This window comes from Microsporum canis, genomic scaffold, assembly GCF_000151145.1.
Source record: "Microsporum canis CBS 113480 supercont1.4 genomic scaffold, whole genome shotgun sequence".
Taxonomy (NCBI): Eukaryota; Fungi; Ascomycota; class Eurotiomycetes; order Onygenales; family Arthrodermataceae; genus Microsporum; species Microsporum canis.
Window position 1 is genome coordinate 235,376 of NW_003299166.1, and position 12,081 is coordinate 247,456.

The window sequence follows — 12,081 nt, forward strand, 5'->3', positions numbered from 1 at the left end:
ACTCTCCTCTCTTCTCTGTATCACTAGACTGTCACTATAGACTGTCTCTACATCGTCACTACATCACTACATCGTCTCTACATCGTCACATAGACTGCCACCAGCAGCCATCGACCTGCTGTGGCCGACGGTGACATCCAGACCACCAGAACGTCTTCAGCATCTTCAGCGTCTTCAGCGTCTTCAGAGTCTTCAGCGTCTTCAAGAACGACTCCCGAAATGCCTGCCGTCGCCGTTGCAGACTCGACGCCCGCCCAGTCGGCCAAGGAGGCCGCCAAGTCGGTCGCCGTCCTCGACGAGCTGCTCAAGACGCTCTCCGTCTCCAAGACCGCCGACGAGGCCAAGGCGGCCGCCAGCAACATCGCCTCCCTCCTCAACGGCCCGACCGAAGAGCACGTCGTGCCCACCAAGTATGTGACACTCCTGCACGTTTGAGAGACTCTAGACTAACCGCTGCAGGGCCGTCGAGTCGCTGAAGAAGCAGCTGGCCAACAAGAAGGATGCGGCGGCGCGTGAGAAGGCGCTGGACGCCATCCTCGCCATCGCACAGCACGCCTCCGTCTCGCCCGCGATGGAGCCCTACATCCTCGCCATGCTGGGCCCCACGCTCGCGGCCGTCAGCGACAAGATGAACTCCGTCAAGGAGCTGGCCCAGCAGGCCGCTCTCGCCATCGTCAAGTCCATCAACGCCAACGCCGTCAAGGCCGCGCTCCCCGCCATCGTCAAGTCCATCCTGACGGCCCAGAAGTGGGCGGAGAAGATGACCGGCCTCGCCTGCATCGAGGCCCTCGTCGAGTCAGCTCCCACCCAGCTCGCCACCCGCGTGCCGGACCTCATCCCCGTCGTCTCGGAGTCCATGTGGGACACCAAGCCAGAGGTCAAGAAGGCCGCCTACGCCACCATGGAGAAGGTCTGCGCCCTCATCTCCAACAAGGATATCGAGCGCTTCATCCCCGAGCTCATCAAGTGTATCGCCAAGCCGGAGAACGTTCCCGAGACCGTCCACCTGCTCGGCGCCACCACCTTCGTCACCGACGTCCACGAGCCCACCCTGGCCATCATGGTGCCCCTGCTCGACCGTGGCCTCGCCGAGCGCGAGACCGCCATCAAGCGAAAGTCTGCCGTCATCGTCGACAACATGTGCAAGCTCGTCGAGGATCCCCAGATCGTCGCCGCCTTCCTGCCAAAGCTCATGCCCGCCCTCAACAAGAACTACGACACCCTCGCAGACCCCGAGGCCCGTGAGAAGACCAAACAGGGCCTCGACACCCTCATCCGTGTCGGTGCCGTCGTCGACGGAAAGATCCCCGAGGTCTCCAAGGCCGGTGACATCGAGACCGTCTCCGCCATCCTCAAGGAGATCCTCGAGCCCAAGTTCAAGGCCCAGATCGAGCCCGCTGCCGCTACCATCGAGTACATCGCCGCCATCGCCGGCCAGCTCATCGACGAGAAGGTCGTCGATGTCGCCGACTGGACCGAGAACGTGCTCGCCTACCTCACCGTCATCGTCGGCGAGGAGGACGCCCGCTCCATGGCCGAGACCCTCCGCAAGCGCGCCTCTCCCGCTGCCGCTGCCGAGACCGAGGTCGAGCCCGACGAGGAGGAGGGCGAGGACCTCTGCAACTGCACCTTCAACCTGGCCTACGGTGCCAAGATCCTGCTCAACCAGACCCATCTCCGCCTCAAGCGCGGCCAGCGGTACGGTCTGCTCGGACCCAACGGTTCCGGAAAGTCTACCCTCATGCGTGCCATCAACAACGAACAGGTCGAGGGTTTCCCCAAGAAGGACGAAGTCAAGACCGTCTTCGTCGAGCACGACCTCGACGCTGCCGACACAGAGCAGACCGTCATCGGCTGGACCGAGAAGAAGCTGCGCGATGTTGGCATCACCACCGAGCTCTCCGCCATCGAGAACCAGCTCGTCGAGTTCGGCTTCGTCCGCGAGCAGCTCGAGAGCCCCATCACCTCCCTCTCCGGTGGCTGGAAGATGAAGCTCGCCCTCGCCCGTGCCGTCTTCGAGAAGCCCGACATCCTCCTCCTCGACGAGCCCACCAACCATCTCGACGTCAAGAACGTCGCCTGGCTCGAGGAGTACCTCACCAACTCCCCCTGCACCTCCATCATCGTCTCCCACGACTCCAAGTTCTTGAACAACGTCATCCAGCACGTCATCCTCTACGACCGCTTCAAGCTCCGCCGCTACCGCGGTGACCTCAACGCCCTCGTCAAGCGCGTCCCCTCCGCCCGCTCCTACTTCGAGCTCGGCGCCTCCGAGATGGAGTTCAAGTTCCCCGAGCCCGGCTTCCTCGAGGGTGTCAAGACCAAGGCCAAGGCCATCGTCCGTGTCAACAAGATGTCCTTCCAGTACCCCGGAACCTCCAAGCCCCAGATCAGCGACATCACCTTCCAGTGCTCGCTCGGCTCCCGTATCGCCGTCATCGGCCCCAACGGTGCCGGAAAGTCTACCCTGGTCAACGTCCTGACCGGTGAACTCATCCCCACCACCGGAGAGGTCTACCAGCACGAGAACATCCGTATCGCCTACATCAAGCAGCACGCTTTCGCCCACATCGACAACCACCTCGACAAGACCCCCTCCGAGTACATCCAGTGGCGATTCGCCACCGGTGAGGACCGCGAAACCATGGACCGTGCCAACAAGATCGTCACCGACGAGGACGAGAAGGCCATGGACAAGATCTACCGCATCGACGGCTCCCAGCGTCGTGTCATCGGTATCCACTCCCGCCGTAAGTTCAAGAACTCCTACGAGTACGAGTGCTCCTTCACCCTTGGTGAGAACGTCGGCATGAAGAACGAGAAGTGGACTCCCATGATGTCCGCCGACAACGCCTGGATCCCACGTAACGAGATCCTCTCCTCTCACGCCAAGATGGTCGCCGAGGTTGACCAGAAGGAGGCTCTCGCCTCTGGTCAGTTCCGCCCCCTCGTCCGCAAGGAGATCGAAGCCCACTGCAGCTTCTTCGGCCTCGACGCCGAACTCATCTCCCACTCCCGCATGCGCGGTCTCTCCGGTGGTCAGCGTGTCAAGGTCGTCCTTGCTGCCTGCTCGTGGCAGCGTCCTCACCTGATCGTCCTTGACGAACCAACCAACTACCTCGACCGTGACTCACTCGGTGCCCTCTCCAAGGCCCTCAAGTCCTTCGAGGGTGGTGTCATCATCATCACTCACAGCAAAGAGTTCACCGAAAACCTTACCAGCGAAGTCTGGGCCGTCGTTGACGGAAAGATGACTCCTTCCGGCCACAACTGGGTTCAGGGTCAAGGTTCCGGCCCCCGACTCACCGACAAGGGCGATGACGAGGAGGACAAGTTCGATGCCATGGGCAACAAGATTACCGGTACCAAGAAGGCCAAGAAGCTCACCTCGTCCGAACTCCGAAAGAAGAAGAAGGACCGTATGGCTCGCCGCAAGAGAGGCGAGGAGGTCTTCTCCGACGAGGACGAGTAAATTCCTTCTGCTCTGCAACTACAAAATTCCAACCTGTTCGCCTACCTTGTCTTGCCTGTTTGCATATTAGAATGGTCTGGAGACGGAGATACAAAAAAGAAACCCGCCAAAAAAGGAGCGATAGAAAAGTCATGATTCCCATTTTCATTTCCTTGTTACTTGCCAAGGCCCAAGTTCAGTTTAATGCCTCATGTTCTAATGTTTGATTCTACCATTAATCAGGACTCCGTCCGGCTTGATTTCTTGTCTTTTTCTTTTTAATCTTTTCATCGGCGTCTGTTTGGATGGGATGCGGATGGGATTTTTTCATTTTCATGTCTCTTGAATGACGATTCTTAATTTCACACCACCCTTTTTCATAGAAAACAATTCAAATTTCTATATTTCATATCTTTCTTTTCGGTTTCGTATCATCTACTTTCCATATTTCCTTCCGTCTGAGATTGGTGGTCAACTGACTTGGTAGAGATAGATTGATAGATTGATAGAACTAGAAGGGAAGAGGAATAAACTGTTCTGCTTTCATTTTTAATACCATCGTCCTTTATTCTTCGTGTAAAAGATCTTTTTATAGTGGGATGTCAAAAGTTGCCTAATTAAGGTGGGGCTCAAGCATAAAAAAACCCTAAAAGGCTAAATTTTCTCTTCTTCTCACGACGAACTTGATATAAAAACGAACTACATGCATATACGTGGACTGAAGGAACTGTAGTCTATACAGGAGATACGATGGCGACAGCAACGGACTCGCCCGCGCCAGTGCCGGAGACATTTGATACCCTCTTCACACCCCGCGCAGACGGCCAACGGAGGAGCTACGACTCCCTCCATCTCACGGAAGAACAATGCAAGGCCATACTCTCCCACCCGTTCGCACAGGAGGTCTTCGGCCACGCTGAACAAGATGCAGACACACCGTCTGTGCTCCGGGGTGAAGAACTATTCACACAGCTGATATCACGCCGTATATCAGCCGTCTTATCCACGGCGTCAGCGGAGGAGTGCCGCGACCAGCACAGATCAAAATTGATACATATCGGCTACGCGGCGCTGGATTCATTCCTACAAGCGAACGTCACTGGGCCGCCGCTCTCGTTTGGTGCGGAAGTGGTTTTCCCTTCAACAGTGCGAGAGTCTCACGGTACGTTGCGCGCGGTGCGCGATAGTCTGATCCGGGATCTATCCGTCAACGGCGAGGCGGTGTACAAGCTCATTCCGAACGTGGAACTATTTGCCGTTGCCAGGGCGATTCTTACACATGAAGAGGTGGTGAAGCAGGGAGGAGAAAGCATCCTTGGTCTAACGGGTAGAATGCGTGTGAATTTCCTCCATCAGAAGATGTTGAATGAGAGTGCCGATTCGCTTCAGGCAGTTATATACGAGGACCTCGATGCTATTGGTACCTATGTCTTATCCGATGACAAGTCTAGCCTTACGAAGGAGGGGCGGACGGAAAAAGTGCGGTTCATGCTTGAGCGTGCCGTTATACACACACATCACGGCCACGATAGTAAGGCAAGAGCAGACCTTTTCCAGGCCGCTGCTACGAACGGTTTCGAGTTTGCTTTGACGGGCAAGTTAGGGAGGCGGACAAAGTTCCAAGACAGAGATATCAGCCAGCTTGTTGTCGTCGCAAAAAGTGCGGAAGATAACGCAACCGAACAACAGGAGAAAGATAAGGACTCAGATCCGAAGAATCTTAATCTCAATGACGACACCTTGCTGGAGTCTATTGCGTTTAAAAAGGATCAAGATCAAGATAGACTCAAGCAGGCGTCTGTGTCGGTACAGGATGGGTCGTCTCTGCCTGCCAGTCTGGCAAACATCGATGCTTCAGATCAGCCTCGTCTGAATCCGCTGGACTCCATCATGTTGCTGTCCCTTGCATCGGCTATCACGAACACATCTCCTGAAGATGGCTTGACCCGCGAAGAGACCATTCCTTACGCCGTGCGTGTTCTTGAAGGCGGTAGCTCAAACTGGCAGGTCTATTCGCAGGCTCTTCTCGTCCGCAGTAGGATTGAAGGGTACCGTTCACGAACTGTCGAGCGCTCAGTCCTGCAACTTCAAGCTCTAGTCGATCAAGTTATTGCAGACACCGCGAGTGACACCCCTACCCCAGCCACCGCGGAAGGGGAGAATGCAGCCAGCGAGGAGCAGCAGCAGCCGACGACCTTCTTGCCTCGACCGGAGGCATCTGAATCAGCCCCAGCGGCCGAAAGGTTGAAGTACATCTGGCTCCTCAACTTTTCTACAAGATGGCATCTAGAGTCTGAACTGGCGCAGCGATGGGTCAGTCTAGGCGCTTTGCGCACTGCTCTGGATATCTACGAGCGACTCCAGATGTGGGCAGAGGCAGCCCTCTGCTATGCCGCGACCGATCGAGAAGAAACAGCTAAGCTGATGGTCAGAAAACAACTCTACCAACGCACCAAGCCTGCCACAGGCACAAATGCAGATGACAACGACACCATGCAGGGACCTGAGCTGTCCCCACTGCCGTCAGACGCACCACGGCTTTTCTGCATATTAGGAGACATCGACCACGACGCAGCGATGTATGAACGGGCCTGGACCGTATCCAATAAACGCTATGCACGCGCTCAGCGATCCCTCGCCAGGCTGTACATGCAGGAAAAGCCACCAAACTTTGTCAAAGCAGAGCAGGCATATAAGCTCAGCCTGGCGGTGAATAGACTCAATCACGCCTCGTGGTTTGCCATGGGCTGTACACAGCTTGAGTTGGAGAAGTGGGAGGATGCCATCGACTCGTTCACGCGTACTGTCCAGCTAGAAGAGACTGATGCTGAGGCCTGGAGTAACCTTGCGGTAGCCTTGCTGAATGCTCCGCCCCGGAGCACAACGGTTCTACAAGATATTCCTCAGCCGAAGGCACTTGATGATGAAGAGGAACAGGAGAATGGCAATATCGAGGAGGGAAAGATTGACAAATACAAGCAGAAACGGGATGCTCTGGCCGCTCTTCACCGAGCAGCTAGATTCAAGCACGCTGACCACCGGATCTGGGATAATATCCTTACCGTGGGCGCTTCGATTCCTCCTCCCAGCACTCCCTTCCGTGACGTCCTGCTCGCGCAAACACGTATAATAGAAATTCGTGGCGATAAGGACGGTGAGAAATGCGTTGACATTCCCGTCCTTACAGCCCTGATAAAAACCCTAACGACGCCCCGTGAAGGGAGCAGTATATCCATCAGTTATGATCCATCTGCCATCCGGCCTGGCTCAATACATGCCAGATTACTCCGGCTGTTTGATGATAAAATAATACCGTTAATCACACACTCGCCTGAACTATGGCTACTCGTTGCGGAATTGGAGAAATGGCGAGGACGCCCTTCGCAAGCTCTCGCCGCACATGAAAAGGCATGGCGTGCCACCATTGCCTCATGTTCGCAGGGAGCATACCAGATGGGTGAAGAGCCTAAATGGAACGAAATAGTCAAGGCCACCGAGACGCTCGTTAGGAAAGGCTATGCCGTTTACGGTGGGATGGACAAGGAGGCTGAAGACGGCACGAAGCAAGGCGAAGACAGCGGAGAGCTGGTTGCTAGGGATTGGAGGTTCAAGTCCCGAAGTGCCGTTAGAGGAATCCTTGGTAAGGGAAAGCAATTTTGGGATGGAAACGAAGGTTGGATGAGACTTGATGCCTTGTTGAAGGAAGTCAGTGGCTCTTAACCGGTAACTGTCTTCCATAACCATTGACTACTGCATATATCTAGAGAACAGCATGCAAAAAAGAAAAAAAGCAACAAACGAAGAAAACTACTTCCTATACCACATGCGCGTTGTGCGCTGATTCTTGATCTTCTTCTGCAACTGCAGAACTCCATACAAAAACGCCTCTGCTGTCGGCGGACAACCAGGCACATACACATCAACAGGGAGCAACCTATCCACTCCTCTAACTACACTATAGCTATAATGATAATACCCGCCTCCATTCGCACAACTGCCCATACTAATCACCCATTTCGGATCTGGCATCTGATCGTACAACAACCTGATGGCAGGACCCATCTTGTTCGTCACCGTGCCAGAAACAATAAGCACATCTGCCTGTCGCGGCGAAGCGCGGTAAAAGATACCCATGCGATCGAGATCGTACCGTGGCATCGAAACAGCCATCATCTCCACGCCACAGCATGCCAGGCCGAAGGTCAAGGGCCAGAGAGATCCCTGACGAGCCCAGTTGGCAATCTGGTCGAATTTAGTCCTGTTCGTTCTCGTCAGCCTGATGCACAGCTAACTACGTACATTTGGCTAGAGGAGTGTGGAGGCTTACAAGACATGTCGAAGGGGCACAGGTTCTTCTCCCTGGCTAGGTAATGGAACTTCCAGCCGTTTTGGCCTTGGTACCATGGCCTTTGAGCCCATATCATTTGTGCGCCTATCAAGGGGTGGGTTTGATGCCGTGGCCGTGGCCATCGAAGCAGTCTTCACAAGTGCCAGGGAGATGCACAGCGGACGACAAACCTGGATACGGCGTCCGGCATATCGATAGAGGGCTGTATTGAAGCATTCTCGAGGAGAAGCCGTCAGTAAATGGTAGACATAGGCATGTAATGGTACGAACAGGTAGTAGTACTCGCCTTTCACCCTGACCGTAGTAGTCACTCCTATAGTAGATCCAGCCATCATCAGTCTATAGTTTCAATAAAGTGTAGCAAAGCACCTCCAGCGCCATCAAAGATGTTCACAGAATGTTTTTTCTCTCCCATCAGACTCGGTTTGTATCCGGTTGGCACATCTCGCAACGTTTACCATATATAGTAATTTCTGCGTATTCACGGCGTGTCGGGGGATATCGGAACCGACACGACGGTTTCTGGCCAGCAGATTTTATATTGAGCCATCGGGCAAACGCTGCAAGTAGCATCCGACCAAACTGTTATATATTGTTTATTACATCTTCCCCAGATTTGCTACTTGGGTTCTGATAAACAGTGCGGAGCCGTCTTGGCTATATTTAGACAGACCATCGAAGATGAAGATATTACAAAAGCAATAGCTAGTGCATGGTCAAGCATCAGAGGACATAATGCCACTAATGCATCATTTGGCTAATGAAAAGGAAGTGAAAAAAGAGACCCAAGTTTATTTAATATCCCGAAGCTCAATATTGTTAATTATCGCCAAAGTCTTCATCTTTCTTCCCTCTCCAGAGCAGAAAACATAGCGTTACTACCGCTTTAATCCCGGCAGCTAGCCACAGTGAAGCGGACAAGCCGCCTACTTTCGACAAGCCACCCGAAAGCATAGCACCAGAGAAGGCAGCTAGCAAAGTCAAAAGCCGCCGAGTGCGAAAGTCAGTCAGCTTCCACCGTGGACGAAGGCTAAAGAGCTTCTTGTCCATGAGCAAGTCACATAGGAGCGTTGTCAAGACTATCGTAGGTATCTCATCTATACCGAGTAAACGCGAAGTGACGATTTGACCGGCAGCTTGGAAGGCCAGGATGGTGATGGGTAACACCTGGATCCAGTGAACCCCGTGGGTAGAGGCCTCGATGCTTGAGTCCACAACTCCCGTCTGTACAAGAATGCTGGATATTAGGATTGCACAAGTCTGAAGTGCAAATGATGCCACTAATGTTGCCCGTCGAAGCGGACGCAGGAACTCAGAGGCATATTTAAAGAAGAGTACTCCGATGGCAAATGTTCCGATGGCAAGCAGTGACTTGGCCCATCTGTTCGGAGGAGTTGGAGGCTGACCAGAGACTCCTAGGGCAAGGAACACAACGTTTCCTATAATCATTGTTTTATGTCAGAGACGCGGATATTGTGGACCGCATAGTACCAAGAGAGGAAAATAGGCTTACCTGTCTGCATATTTGCAAAACTGCCCCAAGCATTGAAAGCAGCGCTATCAATAACACCAGAGATAAATGCACACGCCATCAGAAGTATTTCTGTGCCTGATGGGTTTATATCCCTCTTGAAATGCTGTACGAGACCTCCTTCTGGCTTTGACGAACGCTCGTTGACGTCATCCATCCATCCAGTGACCATCGTCAAGGACGAGTTCCCAGAGGGGATCGGACCAGGCCGTACTCTAGAAGATGGAGACTGGAGGCCCCGTTCAACATCCTCATCATTATACACCTTCTCGTTTATCTTGGCTGCGGCTGGATTCATGGTGGTCTCTGGGAGTATAGCAGTGGTGTCAAACCTCACTGACGGCTCGGGAGTTGTTATTTTTGACATATTTTTCTAAAAGGGAAAAGCAAAGAGTGCCAGTATTGATGTGCAAAGGATATCCGAGGGGGGAAGGAAGATTGTTAAGCGGTTCTCAGTCCGTGGCAGGTTTTGAGGTTTTGATATATCTATGTTCCAAGAACGATCCCCCATTAACCAAGGCACCAGGGGGTCCCACTTATATATATCAATATTGACATGCTCAAGCGAGCCAGCCTTGGAGGAGTCATCCATGATTAACGACAAAGAACAAGAATACGAAGAAGACGAAGAAAGAAGCTCCTTCCTAGACTCAGCCGATCGATCTGAAACTCGCCAACTCTTCAAACGGAAAGAAACAAGGACGAGCCAACGGAGCGGAACGGCGGGCCAACTAACATAGCTCCTGAATGGGCCAAGCAGTGCTTGAGTTGCAGCCACGCGGATTAAGGGGGCTATATTATTATGAGGGTTCTCGGGCTGTCATCTCTTGTCCTGTGGCTGACTGGTCTGGGTATGATGAAGGCCTGGACTCATAAGCAAGAAAACAGGAAGCTGGCTGAGTCCCTTCTTTCTCAAAGAGGTGGTCATAGGTGTGCCATGCCAGGACGAGAGTTGCAAAGCATTGTAGGAGACTGCAAGAGCTGACGGAAGGGTATAAGGTTCACCTTGGCTCCCGATCCCATAATCAACTCCCGACAATTGAAATCTTTAGTGATATGGATTAGACTCAACAAGAATTTGATTACCAACGCCTAGCATTGGAGGACGAGATCTCAGCCCAACTGATAAGCAGATCAACATCCGCCAAGCGCTGGGCGAAAACGCGAGGAAAAGCCACCACAGTCGGATTAAGATTAAGATGCCTAGCCCTCTCAGGACTTGGGTTCGGTGCGTGGTGCGGAGGGGGGGAAACGACAGGTTCAGTGGCTGAGATCGTGCGATAACTAGAAGGGCATGAAAGGGACCCATGACTCGGGAACGAGTGAAAATCATTCCAACACCACCCGTAGCTGAAGCTTGTACTCCTTAAACCACGTTGGTTTGAGATTTGTCCTGGCGGTGTAACTTGCATCTCAACTTTAGATGTGAGCGCGAAAACGACAGCTTTGTTGGCCTGCCAATGAAAGCGACTCGGGGCCTCGAGGGGCCAAGGGCCAAGAAGGCATGGAGGGCGGTGGGAGGGAGGACGGGGGGCTTTTCCGCCAAGGGTTGCACCAAGGGATCTATGGCGTTTCCTCCGCTGAAACGGGTGGCCTGGTCGGAAGCTGTAAATAGAAGTTTTTCAATGGGATGAATGGCATCTGAGGGATGAAACCTGATGACTGACGAACCCACGTCCACGTATGCTATTGTGAGAGTGAGCTGGAAATGGCAACACGAAGGAATATAAACACGAAGGAGGGGAGTAATAGCGGATCGTATACATGATAACAGTAACGATCATTAATCATAATAACAATATATACATCAGTTGGGCGAGGAGGTCTTAGGATTAAACGGTGCGACATTCCGGGATGAAGACTCTCTATGTTAGCCAGCTATCATCGGTCTCTCCTTAGTCACTGTCGCTCCCATCAGAGGATGATGACGAGGAGCCATGGCCCCTCTTCTTCTCCTTTTTGTGTTTCTTGTCCTTCTTGTGTTTCTTGTCGCCCTTGTGCTTTTTCTTATGGCTATGTTGACGGTCAGCAAAGTTGGCATTGCAACAGGCTCTCAAAAAACATAGCATAAGGAAAGAGAGTCATAAGAAATTTCGCCAAGTTAAATAAAAAAGTGGTAGCTTACTCCTTAATGGCATGTCCGGCGACGTTAGCTCCAACAGCACCGATAACAGCGCCACCAATGGTGCCCAATGCACCCCCACCAAGCTTGTTACCCATAAATCCCCCTCCAGCAGCTCCGATCAGCGCAGTCCCCAGTCCTCTCTCGCCCTCGGGGCCTCCTGGCCCTCCTGGACCGCCTGGGCCCTGAGGGTATGCAGGCGCCCCTTGCATACCGCCATGCTGTGGTGGACCACCGCCGTAGTACGCATTACTCTCACCTTGATAAGGCTGCTGTCCAGCTGGAGGATACCCGCCGCCATACTGCTGCTGGTCCCTGTTTTCATAATGCTGAGGAGGGGCATTATAGCCATGCTGTTGCTGTAGATACTCTCCCTTTAGCGGGGTATCAATATGGCAGCATTTTCCCAGAACAATATCTTACCTGCTGTTGAGGAGCTTGGTCGTAGTAACCACCTTGCTGAGGAGGGCCTTGGTACTGGCCTCCATATGGCTGCTGTTGCTGCTGCTGTTGATGCTGGTCCTGGCCTTGATGGTATTGTCCTTGCTGTTGACCGTAGTTATCATATCCGCCGCCCTGAGAGGGTCCTCCGTAGTATCCGGACATGGTTTATAGAAGTGATGGAAAGT

General features: G+C 53.2%; 5 protein-coding genes across 5 annotated transcripts; 2 read left to right on the top strand and 3 right to left on the bottom strand.

The window, feature by feature from the left end:
• Nucleotides 1-219: 219 nt before the first annotated feature.
• Nucleotides 220-3,472, top strand: MCYG_04064 (elongation factor 3; the record flags this gene model as incomplete). Its single annotated transcript, XM_002846281.1, has 2 exons — nt 220-410; nt 460-3,472. The coding sequence occupies 2 exons, from the start codon at nt 220-222 to the stop codon at nt 3,470-3,472; spliced, it is 3,204 nt and encodes a 1,067-aa protein (XP_002846327.1).
• A 729-nt stretch (nt 3,473-4,201) lies between these two features.
• Nucleotides 4,202-7,171, top strand: MCYG_04065 (TPR domain-containing protein; the record flags this gene model as incomplete). Its single annotated transcript, XM_002846282.1, has 1 exon — nt 4,202-7,171. The coding sequence occupies one exon, from the start codon at nt 4,202-4,204 to the stop codon at nt 7,169-7,171; it is 2,970 nt and encodes a 989-aa protein (XP_002846328.1).
• Nucleotides 7,172-7,258: 87 nt separating this feature from the next.
• On the bottom strand, nt 7,259-7,921 carry MCYG_04066 (NADH:ubiquinone oxidoreductase kD subunit; the record flags this gene model as incomplete). The annotated part of the gene is made up of 2 exons (XM_002846283.1): nt 7,259-7,709; nt 7,779-7,921. The coding sequence occupies 2 exons, from the start codon at nt 7,919-7,921 to the stop codon at nt 7,259-7,261; spliced, it is 594 nt and encodes a 197-aa protein (XP_002846329.1).
• An 885-nt stretch (nt 7,922-8,806) lies between these two features.
• On the bottom strand, nt 8,807-9,697 carry MCYG_04067 (DUF1275 domain-containing protein; the record flags this gene model as incomplete). Its single annotated transcript, XM_002846284.1, has 3 exons — nt 8,807-8,829; nt 8,903-9,238; nt 9,313-9,697. 3 exons carry the CDS (start codon nt 9,695-9,697, stop codon nt 8,807-8,809), a joined length of 744 nt encoding a protein of 247 aa, XP_002846330.1.
• A 1,528-nt stretch (nt 9,698-11,225) lies between these two features.
• On the bottom strand, nt 11,226-12,058 carry MCYG_04068 (nitrogen starvation-induced glutamine rich protein; the record flags this gene model as incomplete). The annotated part of the gene is made up of 3 exons (XM_002846285.1): nt 11,226-11,382; nt 11,456-11,811; nt 11,876-12,058. The coding sequence occupies 3 exons, from the start codon at nt 12,056-12,058 to the stop codon at nt 11,226-11,228; spliced, it is 696 nt and encodes a 231-aa protein (XP_002846331.1).
• Nucleotides 12,059-12,081: the final 23 nt, after the last annotated feature.